The following is a 21,620-nucleotide window of genomic DNA, read 5'->3' as shown; positions in this document are numbered from 1 at the left end:
TGAAGGAATGCCAGTATTCTGGAAATTGGAAACACCTGAGGGTCGTAAGCTCTTGTACGACATCACTGGAAATATGTATGCCACACTGTGGTAAATCCTGGTGGAGGCAGGTTTACGCGCTTTAAGCATCGTATTGATGACCGAGCTAGAGAATCCTTTGGACCTTATGAGGGATGTGTCAAAAGCCACACCGTCTAAGACAGACGATCCAGGTCTGGGTAAGGCAAGGACCCTGAGACAACAGGTCTGGACGTTGAAGCAGCAGGAACGGAGTGTCGATGGAGAGACTCCGAAGATCTGAGTACCAAGCTGGAGCCACCAGCAGCACAGTGCCTCCGCCTTGCTTGAACTTCAGGAGAACTCGAGGAAGCAGAGAGACTGGAGGAAATATGTATGCAAACCGGAAGGTCCATTTTACTGACAGAGCATCCATCAGGCTTGCTTCTGCATCTCTTGTTCTGGACCCCTACACTGGTAACTTGTGATTGTATCAGGAGGCCATGAGGTCCACCTCTGGGAGACCCCATTTGTCCACTAGGAGTTGAAACACCTCTTGGTGAAGAGACCATTCCCCTGGATGCAAGTTGTGATGGTTGAGGACTCCCAGAATGAACACTGCCAAAATGGCCAGGAGATGAGATTCTGCCCATGTCAGAATGCGTGACACTTCTGTCATTGCTACCCGACTTCGAGTGCCTCCTTGATGGTTGATGTACACCACTGTGGTAGCGTTGTCGGACTGAACCTGCACAGGCTTTCCCTGAAATATGTGCTTTGCCATGAGGGCCCTGTACACAGCCTGAAGTTCCAATATGTTGATGGGCAGAGATGCCTCTACCGTTGTCCACCAGCCCTGAAAGGAGTGTGGACCGGTCACTGTGCCCCATCCCCAGAGACTGGCATCTGTTGTTAGGAGTATCCAGTCCAGGATCCAAAAGGGGTGACCCTTGGTTAGATGAGATATCTGCAGCCACTAAGAGAGGGATAGACGCACCTCCGGAGAGAGTACCATCGTCTGAGTTCTGATCCAGTGGGGTAATCCATTCCACCTGGAGAGGATCAGCCCCTGCAGGGGCCTGGAATGGAACTGAGCATATTCCACCATGTCGAATGTGGATACCATGGATCCCAGAACCTACATCGCCGAGTGGACTGACACCCGGTGACTGCGGAGACATCTGCATACTCGCAGCTGCAGCGTGGAGATCTTTTCTGGAGTTAGAAAGATTCTCTGCTGGAGAGAGTCCAGATGGGCACCCAAATGAACCATCCTCTGTGAGGGAATTAGGGAGGACATTTTCCAACTGATCAACCACCTGTGTATTTGTAGGCAAGCAACTGTTAGTTGCAGGTGGTGAAGTACATCTGAAGAACTCGCCAACAAGAGGAGGTCATCAAGATATAGTAGGAGTTGGATACCCTGACTCTGCAGGTGGGTTGCCATGACAGCTATAATTTTGGTAAATACCCTTGGAGCCGTGGATAGTCCAAAGGCCAATGACTGAAACTGGAAGTGCTGTTGCAGTATAGCAAACCACAGATAACGCTGGTGAGAAGGTGTTATTGGAACATGAAGGTATGCATCATGAATGTTCAGCGATACCATGTAATCCCCAGGTTCCATAGCAAGTATGATGGATCGTAAAGTTTCCATCCTGAACCCGGGCACCCTGAGAAACTTGTTCAGAGCTTTGAGGTTGAGGATAGGCTGATGAGACCCATTCGGTTTCTGAACCAGAAAGAGAGTAGAATAGTAACCAGTCCCTTGTTGAGATAGTGGAACTGGTACAATTACCCCTGCTCGCAGCAATGACTGTATGGCCTTCTGGATCTGCAAGGCCTTGGTTTTCTCTGAAGGAGGGCCTTTGCAGAAAAACTGTTGGGGAGGCCTTCGGAGGAATGAGAGGGCGTACCCCTGAGAGACCACTTCTTTTACCCAAGCATACTTGGTGGTTTGACACCAGTACTGGGTGAACTAAAGAAGTCTGCCTCCCACCCTGGGATCCCCCAGAGGGAGGCCCCCCCATCAGGCTGCAGGTTTATCCTCCTGTTTGGAGGCCGGGCGTCTTGTGCTCCAGGCCTGTTTCTTAGGCTTGACAGTTTTCTTGGCAGCGGACTGCCTAGGAAAGGACTGCCTTTTGGCTTTTCCTTGAGGACGAAAGGACCTAAAGGAGGAGCTACGAGACTTTGCAGATGCTGAAGGCAGAAATGCAGATTTGGATTTTGCTAACTTGTATACAATCTTGTCCAGGTCTGATCCAAACAAAATCTCGCCATTATAGGGTAAAGCCTCCAGGCCTTTCTTAGAATCGGCATCTGCGCTCCAATAGCGTAAGCACATGGAACGGCCAGCAGACACGGCACAGCCGAGACCCTGGATGTCAGTAGACTAGCATCCAGAGCGGCCTTACCAATATATGCAGCCGCGTCCCTAATATGGGCGATCAGTGACACATGATCCTCTGGAACTTCCGAGGAGTCCTCAAGTGTATCGGCCCAACTCTCTATAGCCTTAGCTACCCATGAGATAGCCATGGACGGGTGGGCAACAGCTCCTGCAAGAGAGTAAACAGACTTCAGGCAAGTTTCTACCTTCCTATCCGTAGGATCCTTTAAGGATGAAATGGAAGGCATGAGTAACATTGCACTCATTATTAGCCATGTAACGTGTGAATCCACCGCAGGGGGGGATTCCCACTATTTACAATGAGCCTCCGGAAATGGGTAGCAGGAGGTCAAACGTTTCTGAGGTTGATACCTCCAACCAGTCGATTGCCAGGCATCCGCCATGTGATCCACCAGCTGATCTGACAGAGGGAATACTGCTGAAGTCACCTTTACCTGTTTAAACAGGGTGTGTTTGGACTTAGGGGCTGGTTCGTCATCCTCAATAACCAATGCGGATCTGACCACACGCACCAAGGCAGGAATATTAATCCTTTTCTTAGGCTCTGCCTCTTGCTGAGGGTAGTCGGGGCTAGAGGCATCAGCCACCTCTCCGTCATCAGATGACATCTCAGATTCTGACAGCTGTGTGGATCGAGATGACAACACAGGACGCTTAGCTGGTCGTACAGGTTTCTCATTCTGCAACATGGTCTGAATGGCCGTAGAGGTCGCAGCCAGACTCTGTACTGAGGTAGAGAACACATCCGCCCTCAAATAATCCCACTGTAGGAATGACCGCCTGCTGTGGTACAGGAGGGGTCTGCACAATCAGTGGTAGTCCCTGTGAGTGTGGGACGGACTGCTGTGGTACCCTCATAGGAGGAACCACAGTCGGGACCGTGAGGCAGTCCACGATGGAGGCCAGCATCTGAGAAAAAAACACCTAAGGGGGCTCCTGTACTGATGTCGGGGGTTTGGGGCACCTGGCGAGGTATAACATCTCGTACATAACCCATCCCGAACCACAGCCTCCTCACTGGAAACCGCAGTACACAGTCTGCAAGTTTGCGACATTAGTACAGGCATGTGCCCATTACCCTCGTCAGACATGTCTGCAGGGTAAATGGCGCACAATTGCGCTCTGTGTACAAAGAAACCACTATTATATCTAGATACTAACAGGGAGCAATATACTGGTCCTGTCTTATGCTTATGGAAGCTGCAGGAACCCGTTGCCAAGATATGTCACAGTGCAGTACACAACAGTATGTGACAGACCTCAGCAATATAAAATCATATATGTATATATATATGAGGTCAGGTATGAACCACCCTAACAACACCTGTATTAGGGCAGAATGAGAGAAAGGGTATAGCCATAAGCTGACAGATAGAAAAAAAGGATACAGATAGATAGCACTGCTACAAGTCACATACAATGCAGGAAAGATGTTGCAAAGTGGCACTATACTCAACTACACAGATGCAGTGTCTGGTAGGGAAAAGTGCTACATACGCTGACCCTTTGGAGAGGTATGCAGGGGGACTGGGCCACGCTGTCCTGGAAAAACTGCGACTGCACCAGAGAAAATGGCCGCCGGAGAGCTCAGAGAGGGCGTGTCTGGAGGAGGAGAGCAACTCAGGGAAGCTAGACTGCAGTGGAAAGGCGCTCTGAGTTGAGGGGAAGAGCCGCTTGAACAGGGAAGCTGTCTCCCCTGGCCGGTTATTAATCCCTGGGATGCTGGTTTCCCGCATCAATAAGTCCCTGGTGGTCTAGTGGAGCGCAGGGTATGGGGGGCCTGCGTCCACACCCAGCACCCGCTCTGTCGCCTGAGACCGGAGGCATGACTGCTAATATGCGGGTGACCGCAAGCGGTGACCGACCTTACTTATCCCTGTGTCCCGGTTATTCCACGGGGCCCGGCCTAGATCCCAGATCAGTACTAGCGTCACGACGCCGGCGGGGTGACAGCGGCAGTGCGGACATCATATGGACAGTCTGCTGCTGCGCGCTCTGAAGATAGAAGAAAAAACTATCAAATCTTAAAATAAAAATAGCTTTAGGGCTGCTAAGCAGCCCCCCTGCGTTAACAGTGATCTGACTTCGGCCGGGCACCAACTAAAACTGAGGTGCCTCTGGCTCGGGGTATAGAGAGAGTGGCCCCAATGCATCCTGGGAGCTAAAGTTTTAACTGCGTGGTGCCCGGATTGGTTCCCATCACCTACACCCCAAGGTTTCCCTGTGGAGCCTATGGACCCTGAAGAAGAAATTTGCACACACAGCACTATTGACATCATGACGATGCACCACTGGATCAGAGTCATCCTCAAAGAGGAGCAGCAGACAGCAAGAGGTGTGAGCTGGGCTGGAGATGATGGGGCATGGAGGATCGAGCTGAAGACACGGGAATGGGGAGACACAGGCGGATGTACGGGAGGCACACAGAGTGATGGGGCTGAGAGACTGGGTGGGGGGTGATGTTGAAAGACCCAGGGGGGGAAAGGTTAAGAGAAATGGGTTGAGGCTGAGAGATACGGGAGATAAGTCGATGGCTGCATATGGAAAGACAGGGGTATGGCGCTGGAGAGACACAGGGATGGTGATGGAGCAGAACAGGCAAGGATGAGGCTGGAGTGGCACTGGTTGGAATAAGGCTGTAGAGACACAAGCGGGGATGAGGCTGGAGAGACATGTGGAGACAGGTTAACGCTCAGAGACACAGGCGGGAATGAGGTTGGAGAGATGTGGGGTTAACGCTGAGAGACACAGGCGGGGTTGAGGCTGGAGAGACGTGGGGTTAACGCTGAGAAACGCAGGTGGGATGAGGCTGTGGAGATGGAGGAATAAGGCTGGAGAAACGTGTGGGTATGGGTTAACGCTGACAGACAGGCGGGAATGAGGCTGGGGAGATGCGGGGTTAATGCTGAGAGACTCAGACGGAAATGAGGCTGGATAGACACAAGCGGGGATGAGGTTGGACAGATGTGGGGTTAACGCTGAGAGACACAGGCAGGGATGAGGCTAGGAAAATTCCAACAGTTTTATATAGGAAATTTATTGTAAATTATGTATTGTTTCAATGTATGTCTGTAAGTTATGTAAGTGTGCGTTTATAGGGAAAAAGGGAAAAGCCGGAAACATAGTAAATGCATTGAAAAAGCCAGAAATCATTGTAAATGTATTAGAAAAGCCGGAAATCATTGTAAATGTATTAGAAGAGCCGGAAATCCTTAGTGAATGTATTAGAAAAGCCGGAAATCATAGTAAATTATTAGAAAAGCCGGAAATCATAGTAAATGTATTAGAAGAGCCGGAAATCCATAGTAAATGTATTAGAAAAGCCGGAAATCATTGTAAATGTATTAGAAAAGCCGGAAATCATTGTAAATGTATTAGAAGAGCCGGAAATCCTTAGTGAATGTATTAGAAAAGCCGGAAATCATAGTAAATGTATTAGAAAAGCCGGAAATCATAGTAAATGTATTAGAAGAGCCGGAAATCCATAGTAAATGTATTAGAAAAGCCGGAAATCATAGTAAATGTATTAGAAAAGCCGGAAATCATTGTAAATGTATTAGAAAAGCCGGAAATCATAGTAACTGTATTAGAAAAGCCGGAAATCATAGTAAATGTATTAGAAAAGCCGGAAATCATAGTAAATTATTAGAAAAGCCGGAAATCCATAGTAAGTTATTAGAAAAGCCGGAAATCATAGTAAATGTATTAGAAAAGCCGGGAATGGCTGTTATTTATTCATACAGTGGAAAGCAAGTTTTTTGGGCAAAATAAATGCTGCAGTTAAATTAGGGGATATATTTTAGTGTCTACCCTGCCATAGGAAAATAGGGATACACAGGCCTGTATTCAACTAGAAGCGAAAAGCTGAGATCTGCGAAAAAGTATCGCCGATTGAGACTTTTCGTCAGGTGGAAACTTATCTCCGTATTCAATTCCATCGGGCTTTGCGCGGACGCGGAAATGCAATGCAATGTAATAGGCGAAAAAGATTTACCTATGAATAGGTGGAGAAAAAAAGTGCAAAATCGCGATTATGGGGTGCAAAGGAGGGAAACCACTCAGCACCGTGGGACAACCCCCCAAAGGATTTACTGCGTCAAAAAAAAAACTAAAAAAAAAGTGAGGAACACCCCAAAAAAGCACTTTGAAAAAGGGGGCGAAAAAGTGCAAAGTGGGGGTACAAACTTAGAAAGCAACGAAATAGACTTTGGGGGGGGTCTGTAAGTATGGGTGAGGTTTTTTGGGGGGTTTGTAGGTGCGTTTTTTACGTTTCTTATAACTTTAACAACTTTTAAATATGCTAGCGCCCGTTTTCAAGTACCCCAAATTTGTCAGGAATACTTATTGTCTCCTATAAATGCTGCTCTATGCCATTCTTCACCACTTGTGCAAAGATGCTAATTAGTAGTAATTGTGCGAACTTAAGTACCCCAGTTTTATTAGGGATATTCGGGAAGTGTGTGGGGCAGGTGGTGAGGACCAGAAGGATGTCATTATGTTAATGGTCTCTGCACAGAGGGGACATGAGTGGGTCCTGGCAGGGCTTGCTGAGACTCTTGGTTCCACAAATGGATAACCTACATGATGTGTAAACCGTCCTAATATTTATGGCAGCCCCACAAATTGAGGGGTGTTTCAGTCAGGGGTGACTTAAACCCTCACAGACAAAGAAAAGAGACGGGAGAGTAAGGAGTCCTGGTCCTGGATTATCAGCAACTGCCCCTACCAATATGGCGGACAGGTCGTTGCCACCACCAACATGGCGGCCGAAGCCGGCTGTGACAGGACGATTTTTCCGGTAAAGGAGTCTCTCACTTCCGGTAGCTGCTCTGCCTCAGTCACTGTCTGCAAGATGGCGTCAAGTGGCGGCTCCTCGGGGCCCGGGTGGGAGGTCGCGGTCCGCCCGCTCCTGTCCGCCTCATACTCCGCGTTTGACATGAAGGAGCTGCCGCAGCTGCTGTCCTCCGTGATAGAGAGGTGAGGAGGCCGGGGGAGGGCACACGGGGCCGGGGACCAGGGGGGAGGAGAGAGCAGTGTCACTGCGGCCATGACAGCCCTTCCCGGCCACTGACAGAGACAGAGAGACCCCCTCCCCGGCCACTGACAGAGAGACCCCCTCCCCGGCCACTGACAGAGACAGAGAGACCCCCTCCCCGGCCACTGACAGAGACAGAGAGACCCCCTCCCCGGCCACTGACAGAGACAGAGAGACCCCCTCCCCGGCCACTGACAGAGACAGAGAGACCCCCTCCCCGGCCACTGACAGAGACAGAGAGACCCCCTCCCCGGCCACTGACAGAGACAGAGACACCCCCTCCCCGGCCACTGACAGAGACAGAGACACCCCCTCCCCGGCCACTGACAGAGACAGAGACACCCCCTCCCCGGCCACTGACAGAGACAGAGAGACCCCCTCCCCGGCCACTGACAGAGACAGACCCTCCTCCCCGGCCACTGACAGACCCATCCCAGCCACTGATACCCCTGACAGACAGACCCCCAGCCACTGACACACCTGACAGACTCCCTCCCCCAGCCAATGATATCCCTGACAGACAGACAGACCCCCAGCCACTGACACCCCTGACAGACAGACCCCCAGCCACTGACACACCTAACAGACTCCCTCCCCCAGCCAATGACACAGACCCCCAGCCACTGACAGCCCTAACAAACAGACCCATCCCAGCCACTGACACTCCTAACAGACAGACAGACCCCCAGCCACTGACACACCTGACAGACTCCCTCCCCCATCCAATGACAGACCCGACAGACAGAGCCACCCCAGCCACTGACACCCCTGACAGACAGAGCCACCCCAGCCACTGACACAGACCCACCCCAGCCACTGACTCCCCAGCCACTGACTCCCCAGCCACAGACAGACCCACCCCAGCCACAGACAGACCCACCCCAGCCACAGACAGACCCACCCCAGCCACAGACAGACCCACCCCAGCCACAGACAGACCCACCCCAGCCACAGACAGACCCACCCCAGCCAGAGACACCAGACAGACCCACCCCAGCCACTGACAGAGACACCAGACAGACCCGCCACTGACAGAGACACCAGACAGACCCACCCCAGCCACTGACAGAGACACCAGACAGACCCACCCCAGCCACTGACAGAGACACCAGACAGACCCACCCCAGCCACTGACAGAGACACCAGACAGACCCACCCCAGCCACTGACAGAGACACCAGACAGACCCACCCCAGCCACTGACAGAGACACCAGACAGACCCACCCCAGCCACTGACAGAGACACCAGACAGACCCACCCCAGCCACTGACAGAGACACCAGACAGACCCACCCCAGCCACTGACAGAGACACCAGACAGACCCACCCCAGCCACTGACAGAGACACCAGACAGACCCAACCCAGCCACTGACAGAGACACCAGACAGACCCAACCACTGACAGACCAAGCCAAAGACAGACAGACCCCAGCCACTAACAGCCCTAACAGACAGACAGACCCCCAGCCACTGACACACCTCACAGACAGACCCACCCCAGCCACTGACACCCCAGCCACTGACAGACCCACCCCACCCTCCCCAGCCACTGACTCCCCAGCCACAGACAGACAGACAGACCCGCCCCAGCCACTGACAGATCTACCTGACAGACAGACCCCCAGCCACTGACACACCTGACAGACCCCCCTCCCCCAGCCAATGACAGACAGACCCACCCCAGCCAGAGACACCAGACAGACCCACCCCACCCCAGCCACAGACAGAGACACCAGACAGACCCGCCACAGACAGAGACACCAGACAGACCCACCCCAGCCACAGACAGAGACACCAGACAGACCCACCCCAGCCACAGACAGAGACACCAGACAGACCCACCCCAGCCACAGACAGAGACACCAGACAGACCCACCCCAGCCACAGACAGAGACACCAGACAGACCCACCCCAGCCACAGACAGAGACACCAGACAGACCCAACCCAGCCACTGACAGAGACACCAGACAGACCCAACCCAGCCACTGACAGAGACACCAGACAGACCCAACCCAGCCACTGACAGAGACACCAGACAGACCCAACCCAGCCACTGACAGAGACACCAGACAGACCCAACCCAGCCACTGACAGACCAAGCCAATGACAGACAGACCCCAGCCACTAACAGCCCTAACAGACAGACAGACCCCCAGCCACTGACACACCTCACAGACAGACCCACCCCAGCCACTGACACCCCAGCCACTGACAGACCCACCCCACCCTCCCCAGCCACTGACTCCCCAGCCACAGACAGACAGACAGACCCGCCCCAGCCACTGACAGATCTACCTGACAGACAGACCCCCAGCCACTGACACACCTGACAGACCCCCCTCCCCCAGCCAATGACAGACAGACCCACCCCAGCCAGAGACACCAGACAGACCCACCCCACCCCAGCCACAGACAGAGACACCAGACAGACCCGCCACAGACAGAGACACCAGACAGACCCACCCCAGCCACAGACAGAGACACCAGACAGACCCACCCCAGCCACAGACAGAGACACCAGACAGACCCACCCCAGCCACAGACAGAGACACCAGACAGACCCACCCCAGCCACAGACAGAGACACCAGACAGACCCACCCCAGCCACAGACAGAGACACCAGACAGACCCAACCCAGCCACTGACAGAGACACCAGACAGACCCAACCCAGCCACTGACAGAGACACCAGACAGACCCAACCCAGCCACTGACAGAGACACCAGACAGACCCAACCCAGCCACTGACAGAGACACCAGACAGACCCAACCCAGCCACTGACAGAGACACCAGACAGACCCAACCCAGCCACTGACAGACCAAGCCAATGACAGACAGACCCCAGCCACTAACAGCCCTAACAGACAGACAGACCCCCAGCCACTGACACACCTCACAGACAGACCCACCCCAGCCACTGACACCCCAGCCACTGACAGACCCACCCCACCCTCCCCAGCCACTGACAGACCCACCCCACCCTCCCCAGCCACTGACAGACCCACCCCACCCTCCCCAGCCACTGACAGACCCACCCCACCCTCCCCAGCCACTGACAGACCCACCCCACCCTCCCCAGCCACTGACTCCCCAGCCACAGACAGACAGACCCGCCCCAGCCACTGACAGATCTACCTGACAGACAGACCCCCAGCCACTGACACACCTGACAGACCCCCCTCCCCCAGCCAATGACAGACAGACCCACCCCAGCCACTGACTGACCCACCCAGCAGACCCCAGCTGACACACCTGACAGAGACACAACCCCCGGCCTAGCCGCTGACGCACCTGACAGAGACACAACCCCCGGCCTAGCCGCTGACGCACCTGACAGAGACACAACCCCCGGCCTAGCCGCTGACACACCTGACAGAGACACAACCCCCGGCCTAGCCGCTGACACACCTGACAGAGACACAACCCCCGGCCTAGCCGCTGACACACCTGACAGAGATATAACCCCCGGCCTAGCCACTGACACACCTGACAGAGGGCCTGATTCAGCAAGGATCGCAGTTGCATATACGCCCACAATCGGCTGATTAATTTGCACTGCGCATGCATCACAGTGCATGTGCGTGAACCAGACGCTGCTAGCGGGACTGCGATTGCAGAGGATACGCAGACCCATGGCAGAGTGATTGATAGGAAGTGCAGTTCATGGGTGGTGACGGGGGGTGGTCAGGTGAACGCAGACGTGCCAGTGCGTTTCAACGCAGTTGCATGGGCGTGCATAAATTAGCCACTGTGATACCAGGGGCAGCCTGAGGTCCCATAGCGTGCGCAGAAGTTAGCAATTCCTGAGTGAGGTCTGACCTGCCTTACCTGTGCGTATGGGTACGAAGTTACCGATCGTTTCGCTATGTTGCCCAAGTATACGGATATGAGTAAGGGGAAGTGGGCGTCCTTATGTCAGGCTGCGATCGCAATGCGAATGCAAAAATTGAGATCCCCCCCCTCCCCTGTTACTGACACAACTGGCGGAGACCCACCCCCCTCTCGCCACAGACTGACGGACCCCGCACCTGACGGAGACACCCCCTCTCCTGCCACTGACACAGACCTCCCCTACCCTGACACACTTGACAGAGACCCTACCTTTCCCCCCAGCCACTGACACACCTTTCTCCCCGACCACTAACATACCTGACAGAGACCCCCCCCCCCCCCCAGCCCAGCCACTGACAGAGACCCACTTCCCTCCCAGTCACTGAGGCAGACCCCCACCTCAGCCACTGACACACCTGACCCCTCCCCACTCACCGGCAACACTTGACTCAGATCCCCCCCAACCACTGACACCTGAAAACACCCCAAACCTCTGCTGACAGGCCTGGCAGACAACCCTGTACCAGCTCCCCAGTCACTGACTGTACCATATGACCAGGCTGACACCAACTAATGTGGGTTCTGGAAGCCCCAAATATATCCGCTGGAAGCATTCATCTCGTGTTGATTTAAATGATGGTGTGCTTTTATTAACGAGCTATGTGCCTGGTACTCTGGTGCCCAGCCCTGTGACATGCAGCCGTGGTGTCAGTTCTGGGAAACGGTCACTATTTATAATCCCATTTCACACATCGGGTGTCTGTAGGATGTTTCTGGAGGATTCATATTCATTACATAAACACTTCCCTGGCATATGGCCTCAGGGTGTTGGTAATCCTTTCACTGCGCATGTATGAGTTTTGGGGCAGGGATGGTGTGACCCAGAGAGGGCCTCCTATTTTGTGTTGCATTGTGAGATTTCCTACCTAAAGTATTTTGAGCACCCTTGTAGAAAACCGTTCTAGGTTTGGTGCCTGGAGACCACCATCCCTGGGACCTGCATGGCAGTATCCTGGACCAAATGCTGAGCCTGGGCTGGAAATTCTAAACCAGAAGATAAAGATGATAAATATATCACTGTATACTTTATATTTACGTCCGCACTTCTCAATGAGCTGTTACTATATAAAATGTATAGTAAAAATTAATTTGCAGACAAGAAACTAAATGTTCTTATGAAAATAACACTACAACCAGGGAGTAAGTAGATATGTGGCTACAGAGAACTGTGACCTAATAAAATACACAGCGATGGGTTCACCAGCCACTTTATCTGCTTGTTTAGATTGTTCTGCCCGCAATAGCGGCTCCTAGTTAGGGCCAGTAGACAAAATACGTAGTTTAATATCTAAATTATAAACATAAAATATTAGCATCGGGCTTGTGTAGGTGATCGCAGGCTAGCTCTGTTATATCAGTGGAGCCCCCCCCCACCACAGGCAGGTGCGGCTGCTGGTCCTCTGCCACACATGCTGTGCACAGGGCACCTTCCCCACGTTGGGCAGGCACAGGGTGCCCGTGGTGACACCTGCAGCCACTGTCTCTGGTCCAGGCTTGGCCCTGCACGTTCTCCCATTCCCAGGTATAGAGAGAGATGGGGGAAGAAAAGGACAAGCCAGGAGGATGCGTAGCTGCAATTGAAGCTGGCTCGGGTACTGACGCGGCACAGCAAATACCCGGCATCCCAATTGTCCTTCCCTGCGGCAGAGGAGGGGGCATATGGGGAGGTGAAAGCTGCTGCTGGCTGCTCCTTGAGATGGTTTCGGAGTCCATGCTGATGGACATGCCCAACTGGGAAGCCTCACCGGGGAGGACGTGCTGAAGTGATGTCACCGCCAATCACCACTCCGCACTGAGCAATGGCTGCCATGCAAAGGACCGCCCTAGTGCCATGACACGCAGCACCCACCCGCTTTCCTCTTGGCTCCTGCCAGTGATGGTCAAAATTTGTCAAAAGGATCAGTTTAGCTAAAAACCGTCCCCTTGTGTTCTACTGGCAGCGGGATTATTACCCCTGCTGAGAGCAATATGTTCCTGGCCTGATGCTTTTCCTGGCTTACTGGTTTTTGTTGGAGACAAACCATCAGGGTGGAGATTGATGATGGTTCAAATCCATAACTCCCCTTCCGTGGAATCTGAAGTGGATTTGAGCCACTGATCCTGGATGAGTAGAAGATTGGCTCTCATCGCAACTTCCACCTGGTGAATAGCCTTTTCTAGTGGAACTCCAGTCTGTGATGGTCTTAATAGCAGACTAAAAGTACCCTGTCCTGTGGGCACGCTGTGTCCAGCAGAGTGATGGAGGAGGCTTTATATATCCCCACGGTCCAGTATCCCACCAACGTGAAGAGCGCGGTGATGTATAGAAAGCGGAGCCAGATGATGGCAATAATCATGAAGCAGTGACCAGAACTTCATTTGTATATAGAACCTACACATGGTGATATTACAGCTGTCTCAGGCCACAAGATGAGGTCCTGGGTTGAATAGTAGGGAGGTGGGTTACCGTGCTGCACATCAGACTCTAGTGACGAAAAGTTTAATAACTTGGAGCAATAGCTTTGGGTAAATGTCCTGTTTTGTGTGCATTGAATTATTGGGTATTAAGATTAGTGACCCTAATTAATGCCGTTGTTCTCTTTCCAGTGAGTCCGAGATTTTGCACCATGACAAACAGTACGAACCTTTCTACTCATCCTATGTGGCACTGTCCACTCACTACATCGTCACTGTCTGCAACCAGAGTAAGTGCCAGACCTCTGCTACAGAACCTGTGGGTGTTGTATCCTTCTCTTAAACCAGAATCGGATGACCTGTATCTGATGGGTGTGCTGAGACTTGTAGTTCCACAGCCGTAGGACAGCCACAGGTCGCTTAACTTTCCTGTGCACTACTTTTGCCTTCAGGGTTTTGGATGCATGTGCTACTTTCACATGTGTTAGTGGGGTCTCCGGGTATGGAGGTTCCTGGTGGCTCACCCAGGCCAGGGCAGCACTACGCAGGGATTTATTAGGGACGGTAATGTGTGCGACACTTTCGCCAATGTTTGCTTTAATCACACATGGAATAGAATCTTCGTGTATGGTTTTCTGTTATTTTGTGAATTATTTGAGCTGTACACTCTTCATCCTTAGGCCACAAATCGTCTGGTGGCTTGCTTAAAAAAAAAAAAGATCACTTATGTATTCCTGAAAAGATAGAGCAGTCCATAAAACAATGCAATAAAGACACCAGTGGGTGGGGCCGTATGTAGTCAGGAGCCGGCGGTCGAAATGCCGACCACCGGCTTCCCGACTGTGAAATCACGGCATGGGACTAATGATGGGTATCTAAATACAGAAATCCCGACGCCCGGCATGCCGAACGTAGGTAAGCCGGGCATCGGGACATGTTAGCCGTGGAGGGGCGGGGGGGTTAGGGACTACCGGGGAGACTTGGGGTTAGGCACCCCCCCGGGAGGGTTGGCATTAGGCTAGGGGAAGGGGAGGGTTTGGTTTAGGCACCCCTGGGGGGAGTTTAGGGTTAGGCACTGGGGCAGATGTTGGGGTTAGGCACCCCTAAGGGAGGGTCGGGGGGGGGGCGGGGAGGAGGAGGGGAGGAGGAGGGGAGGCAGGAGGAGAAGAGGGGAGGGTTAGGATACTAGCTAGGCACCGTCAGGATCTTCATCTGCCGCGCTTCCGGCGTCGATATTTAAGCCCGGCGGTATGTCATACCGATTCCGGTGGGGCAACACTAGGTACAATGATTAATTAGAAAGTATTTCCTTCTCCCAGTTCCCAGGAACCAGCTACAGTCTGTGGCTGCAGCCTGCAAGGTCCTGCTTGAGTTCTCCGTGCTCCGGCTGGAGAGTCCTGATGAAGCCTGTGCGGTGTCCCAGGTGGGTGCATCTCTTCCTACTAATCATGTTCCTCCATCAGAATGGGAAGCTGCGCTTATTTACAGCATTGGAGACTGAATGGATATTCTCCGATGCTGCTCCTTGTTCAGATTGTTCTACATGGGAATGATGTGTAAGGGAACAGAGGGCCTGATTCAGACCCGGTCGCAAGCTGTGAGCGCTCGCAGCCGGGTCGATGGTGGTCCACAGCGCATGCGCACGACGGAGCCGGCACTGGCGTGCGCATGCACGAGACCCGGCTAGCGACGGGCAATCCGTCGCTCCGGGTCTCGCACCAAAGGGGGCGAGCTGTCGATGTTGAGTGACAGCTCGCCCCTTTTGGTGGGCGGGCCGGGGGGTGGCTGCCCAAAAGGAGGCGTTCCCATGAGAGAGCCTACCGTTTGGGGGCGTCCCCACTGATATCAGTGATGTCAGTGGGAGAGCTTCCGGCTCAATTTGAGCCAGAAGCACTCTGGGGCTTGCGGCCACGAGACCCTACCACAAGGGTCTCGTCGCAAGCCTGATGGTCGCGATGGTCTTGACCATCGCGACCATCACCATCACCCACAGCTTTGCGAGCGGCCAGGAGGCCACACCAAAAAAACAAAACGCCCTGATTCAGAGCGTCCGGCTCTGAATCAGGCCCAAAGTTTTTATATAACAGGCGGCACTCCCAGTAGGAATAAAGATCAACACAGGAACGTGAACTGAATCACCACCGACGTTTCGGTGGTGATTCAGTTCACGTTCCTGTGTTGATCTTTATTCCTACTGGGAGTGCCGCCTGTTTGCTATATATATATATATATATATATATATATATATATATATATATATATATATATATATATATATATATATATAGTAAATTGGGCCCGGCATATGGTGGGACACCTCAGTCCGCCCCTCCCAGCCACATCTCTCCCTCCTCTATTGATTAATTTCCGGTGCAGTGGTCATCCTCTTCGGCTGGTCTGTCTGAGCCTTTGGGTTGCGCGCGCAACGCAGCTATAACTGCGCATGGCACAGACAGGCCAATTTAGAGCATTGCAGATGTGTCCCACATACACCTATCCTTAAATCACGCCAAATAGCTTCACTTGTTACGCCTCAAACTTTGTGACTAAAGGCCCCCATACATCAGCAATTGATTGCAGCAATTTGCAATCGATTGTGTATAAAAATCTTTCCCTTTTTCAATCGATTGCAGAATTGCCACAATCGATTGAAAAAGGGAAAGATTTTTATACACAATCAATTGCAAATTGCACAATTACTGCAATCAATTGCTGATGTTTGGGGGCCTTTAGTCACGCCATGCATCCTGTTGCAAAGTTATGTACTAAATTTGCATCACTAATGCACCAAAAGTACATTGCATGGGTACCCTGGACACTGGGGTTGCATGTAGTCACTGCGTGTGACTCGGATGCTAACCTGGGTAAAAAACAAGATTAACAACCGATATGAGTGAGCCGCACCATGCAGCGTTGTGTATAATCTGGATTTTATAACAACTCCGTTGTGACAGATGTACATATCTCCTCGAGGACACTATAGCGACAGAAATAAGTATGAAAGCCCAGGAATCGCTGCTGGAGGAGGAGTGTCTGAGTTGTGCCATATGACGCACATAGGCTACCTGTAGGACACATCTGTACATAATAGATGGCTACATACATCCGACTGTTTTTGTTTCCTGGGCCAGGATGAAATCCCTTCTGGTGGATATGTAATAACTGATAGCATTGTGTGTTTGTATTTTGTAGAAGCACCTGATCCTCCTGATTAAGGGTCTGTGTACCGGCACCAGCCGCCTGGATCGCACGGAGATCATCACTTTCACCGCAATGATGAAATCCTCCAAACTCCCGCAGACTGTGCAGACTCTGTCGGATGGTGAGTGGGAGGGAATGTAAAGGTGTCTGTGAACGCTGGTGCATGTGGCGTTAGGCGCTGTTTGGACTTCTGCCACTAGCTGCGTCTGTGGGAGATTGGTTATATTTATGAAGTTGTTGTATCCAACGCTCCTGTTATCTCCAACAGTGGAGGACCAGAAAGAAATTGCAGTTCTGCTGAGTCCTGAGCTGCGCCAGAAGGAGGTGAAGATGAACTTTCTCAACCAGCTGAAGTCTGTGTTTAACCCCCGGAGCTCCACTTTACCACAGTCACACACACAGGTCGGTGCTCTACTGCTTTCTTACATCCTGCACTGTCATACAAGCAGGGAAAAGGAGATCACCCATAATCCAGTGCTCCCATCCTGTATCTGTGGTCCCCACGTTTCCATGCAGCTCTCCTGACTCTGGATATACTGTAACCTAGCAGCATCTTACATAGCGTATTACAGTGTATGAGAGACCCATCAGGTCTTCTCCTTGTGGGCTTGTGAGACGTCCTTTTTATTCTGCTCTGTTATCTTCTGATCCGTTAGGTGGAGACAGAGGGAGACGACACAAGTTCTGATCAATCATCTGCTGCTAATACCAAAAGCACCTTCATAGCCCAGAATGTGGCCAGTCTCCAGGAGCTGGGTAAGATGGGGGGCAGTCAGGTTCTAATGAGCCAGATAGAAGTGTTACACTCGGTGCTTCATGGCACTTCATATTCCCCACCACCCCTGCCACCAACCACCAAAATGAAAGCTCTGGTGGGGTTACATCTCAAGGGTCCCGACTCAGTCACATCCTCTAGTCCAGGCCTGGCCAACCTGTGGCTCTCCAGCTGTTGTGAAACTACAAGTCCCAGCATGCCCTGCTACAGTTTTGCTATTAGGGAATGCTAAAACTGTTGCAAGGCATGCTGGGACTTGTAGTTTCACAACAGCTGGAGAGCAACAGGTTGGCCAGGCCTGTGTCTGGTCAGCTGTTATATGCCCAGGTGTAAGTAATTGGCGATCTCTGTAATTAATAAATCCCTAGTGTGGTTTATAAATCCTGATTTCTAGAGACTTCTTAAACAGTGCAGCTTTTCAGAATATCCCTGTTTGAGCACGTTAATGTAGAGGTAACTCTGTGCTGTCACAGGAATGCTGCTCCTGTCCTGTAGCGTGAAGACGGTGGGATTGACACAGGCTGGTTTCTCCTAGGAGTAATGTAGAATTAGTATAATAGTGTTGTGTCTTGCACAGCACCATTAGACATATAGTTTATTTTAGCTCCGGTCATCTACCTTACGATGTTCTGTGCTATGTGGTGACCCTATTTTGCTCATTAGTGTTTCCCTTTGTGTGTTGTAGGCGGCTCAGAGAAGTTGCTAAGAGTCTGCCTGAACCTACCTTACTTCCTGAGATACATTAATCGTTTCCAGGACGCCGTATCCGCAAACTCCTTTTTCATAATGCCGGCGACAGTGGGAGACGCCACAGCCGTCCGCAATGGGTGAGTGGTTGAGAGATATTAACGTGTTGTAAGTGCTTGTAGCTTACACTGGGCAGGCACTATACTCTGATTGTCAGTCACCTTACAAGTCATGATCAGGCCGATATAATGTCCGCAGGAGAAGTAGGTACAAGCCACTCAATGGAAGTGACAAATCGGTTTACATAGGTGTCAGTGTCTGCTCTTGTGAAGTGGGTTAATGTGCGCTGCGCTCAGCCTCGTGTTCCCTGACATGTTACAGGTTTCATTCCCTTGTGATTGACGTGACGATGGCCCTGGACACACTGTCCCTCCCAGTGATGGAGCCTCTGACTCCTCCTCGGCTAAAAGACGTCACTCTCCTGGCCCTGAGCTGCCTGTATGCAGGTAAATCTTTCTCCTTATCCAACCGTTCTCTGCTCAGCTTGTGTCATAGCACAATGACGGGACCTCGTCTCTCCCGCTGTGTGCAGGTGTGAGCGTCGCTACCTGCATGGCTATTCTCCATGTTGGGGGTACCCAGCAGGTCCGGACCGGATCGACAAGCTGCAAAGAGGAAGACTACGAGAATGACGCTGCCACCATAGTGCAGAAATGTGTACGTGTCTCATTCTTTTTATGGTTTATTTACAAGGTGCCACAAAAAGCGCCGTAAAGTGGGAATATACATAAGACCTAATAGGTATGGTAATATAATATAGAAGGTATATAACTTGTTGTAAAGACCATGCTGGAGGCACGATACAAGGGTGCACGAGGTGGGAGCAGACAATGTTTTGTGAGCTTATAATAGTCATTTACTTTGATCATTCTGTCTTGTAGCTGGAGATCTATGAGCTGATCGGCCAGGCCATAAACAGTTCCAGGCGAGCAGGAGGAGAGGTGAGCTGCACTTCTGTCTCTAGGTGCTCATAGATCTGAAATGGGGGTATACCTGGAGACCGAGCAAAGCGTCCCGTTCAGGAAGCTCTTTCCATCCATTATCTCCTCAGGAGTAGTCATTCCAGTCCCAGAGGACCAGAAGGGGTTACTGTTCTACTCAAATCTCTTCTGCGTTTACAAACCGGACACATTCTTGTTGCCCATTCTAAACCCAAACATTCAGCTTCCAGTGGACAGGTTTAAGTTGGAGTCTTAGAGTATTACTCTTATATTTACATAGCGCCATAAGGGTTCCGTACTGCTGCACACGGAGGCAAGAACGTACTACAAAATACAATGTACACACCGCTAAAGACCTGTTCAGTTTTACATATATACATAAGTTCCGTAGAGAAAGCAAAGGGGAGAGGGCCCTGCTCACAAAAGCGTACATTCTAAAGGGAACCTGGGTGGATGCAGAGAGGGCGGGGGAGCGGAGCTGGGGAATGTAGAGAGTGGACATATAGGGGCATGGCTGGGAAGCTGGGTGTGGGAGGGCATTTCAGAGGTAGGCAGCTGTGTGGCAGAAATTCTGAAGGCGTGATGGAGAGGAGGCAGCAGTGTGTATATATGAGGTTGGAGATATAGGGAGGAGAAGAGTAATCAAGGTGGGAGTTTAATTCTGTAGGGGAGAGGGAGCCAGTGGGGAGACAGACGGAGGTGGCGCAACCAGAGAGGAAAATGAGGTGTAAGTGAATGTGAGGATAGACTGATGAGTGGGGCAAGGTGGTGTGGAATGCCAGGGGGGAAGGTCATGGTAGACAAGGTGAGAAATAAGCGGATAGATAAAGGATTTAGTGGCTTCCAGCTGAGTCTCTATAGCTAGTGTCCCAGTGTCCCCCCCAATGGACTCCGCAAAGAGGGTTTGATGAAACATCCCCCTTTTGTTATATATGAATGTGTTTCTGGATGTGTGTAATGAAGATCTGTGTGTTCTGTTCAGCCTGTAGTCACCGGTGCCTGTGATCTGTATTGTAGCATTATCAGAACTTCCAGCTCCTGGGGGCCTGGTGCTTGGTGAATAGTCTGTATCTGATCCTCAACCTCAGCCCTACAGCCCTGGCAGACAAAGGGAAGGAGAAAGATCCGCTGGCAGCGCTCCGCGTCCGGGACATCGCCCGAGCCAAAGAAGGGGTGGGCTCCCCAAAACTGGGTCCTGGTAAAGGGTAAGCATGCGGAGCAGAAATAGGGCAAAGATTATATCCTGCTGCCCTGACCTGCAGATGAGCCTTTGCCCAGTTGTCAGGGTGTAAATGAGGATCCCTGTTAGCTCTGACACGTAGCTCAGTTGTTGGACCGTTATGTGGCTGTTACTTATTCTCTCTAATTAGTTGATAATGATCGGAATCTGTTTATCATCCACTACCCGATAATACCATCTATGTCCTTCAGTGTTCCATAATTAAACAAGTCTATAAATTCTCTCTTATGACCGTGATACCTGACCAGCTAGTCAGAGGATGTTACATTATGCCTTTTCCATTAGGCACCAAGGCTTTGGAGTGCTGTCGGTCGTGCTGGCGAATCATGCTATAAAGCTGCTCACCTCTCTCTTCCAAGACCTGCAAGTGGAGACTCTGCACAAGGTGACTAATGTCTGAACTCCTCCTGTCCTCAGCTTCTCCCATAACACTGCACAACAATGAAAATGTGTCCGATGGGAAAATAGTTACTTCTAATTGATGTCAGCATGCAAAGAATGAATATGACATGTAAATCTCAGTTAGCTCTGAGTTCGGAGATATAGCCCATTTATGATGATGTAGGGGTATTCCTAGTGTAGTGGGCAGAATGGAGAGAATCTTACCAGCAATCTGCGTTCCGCGCAGAGGGGGCGGGGCCTAATGACCCAATTACATGAATCAGTTTTGTCCCCTCCCCTTTTCAAATATATGCAATTCATGGGATTACCCCACACAAGATAACTGTGGTGCACTGAGTGACCAGCATAGGGAGCGATTCCACCAAGACATCTCAGCAATGGGACAAAGATATCAGGGTAGGTGACAGTGACAAGAGATGCCCCAGAAGAGGAGTACAAGCGACAAGCAAAGAGAAAGCACCCCCATGTATAGGCCACTATATTACATAGTACTTTCCTGTGCTGTATGTATGTTTCCTAGGCTGTGTGTATGTTTCCTAGGCTGTGTGTATGTTTCCTAGGCTGTGTGTATGTTTCCTAGGCTGTGT

The 21,620-nt window shown here is 51.5% G+C and overlaps 1 protein-coding gene across 11 annotated transcripts in view; it reads left to right on the top strand.

Moving 5' to 3' along the window:
- Positions 1-7,236: 7,236 nt before the first annotated feature.
- UBR4 (ubiquitin protein ligase E3 component n-recognin 4) overlaps positions 7,237-21,620 on the top strand; it is a 97,062-nt gene continuing 82,678 nt past the window's right edge. For all 11 annotated transcript variants that reach the window (XM_088466286.1, XM_088466285.1, XM_088466282.1 and 8 more), the window contains exons 1-12: positions 7,237-7,384; positions 13,920-14,017; positions 15,047-15,150; positions 16,920-17,049; positions 17,197-17,330; positions 17,585-17,684; positions 18,389-18,530; positions 18,772-18,896; positions 18,983-19,107; positions 19,332-19,391; positions 20,409-20,596; positions 20,917-21,016. In XM_088466286.1, the coding sequence (XP_088322412.1) occupies positions 7,260-7,384; positions 13,920-14,017; positions 15,047-15,150; positions 16,920-17,049; positions 17,197-17,330; positions 17,585-17,684; positions 18,389-18,530; positions 18,772-18,896; positions 18,983-19,107; positions 19,332-19,391; positions 20,409-20,596; positions 20,917-21,016 (1,431 nt within the window). In that variant the 5' untranslated portion in view covers positions 7,237-7,259. The remainder of the gene's footprint in view (positions 7,385-13,919; positions 14,018-15,046; positions 15,151-16,919; positions 17,050-17,196; positions 17,331-17,584; positions 17,685-18,388; positions 18,531-18,771; positions 18,897-18,982; positions 19,108-19,331; positions 19,392-20,408; positions 20,597-20,916; positions 21,017-21,620) is intronic.

The sequence above is a fragment of the Taudactylus pleione genome, unplaced genomic scaffold (genome assembly GCF_031769625.1).
Source record: "Taudactylus pleione unplaced genomic scaffold, aTauple2 ptg002751l, whole genome shotgun sequence".
NCBI classification, from domain to species: domain Eukaryota; kingdom Metazoa; phylum Chordata; class Amphibia; order Anura; family Myobatrachidae; genus Taudactylus; species Taudactylus pleione.
This window is presented reverse-complemented; position numbering and strand designations above follow the sequence as displayed.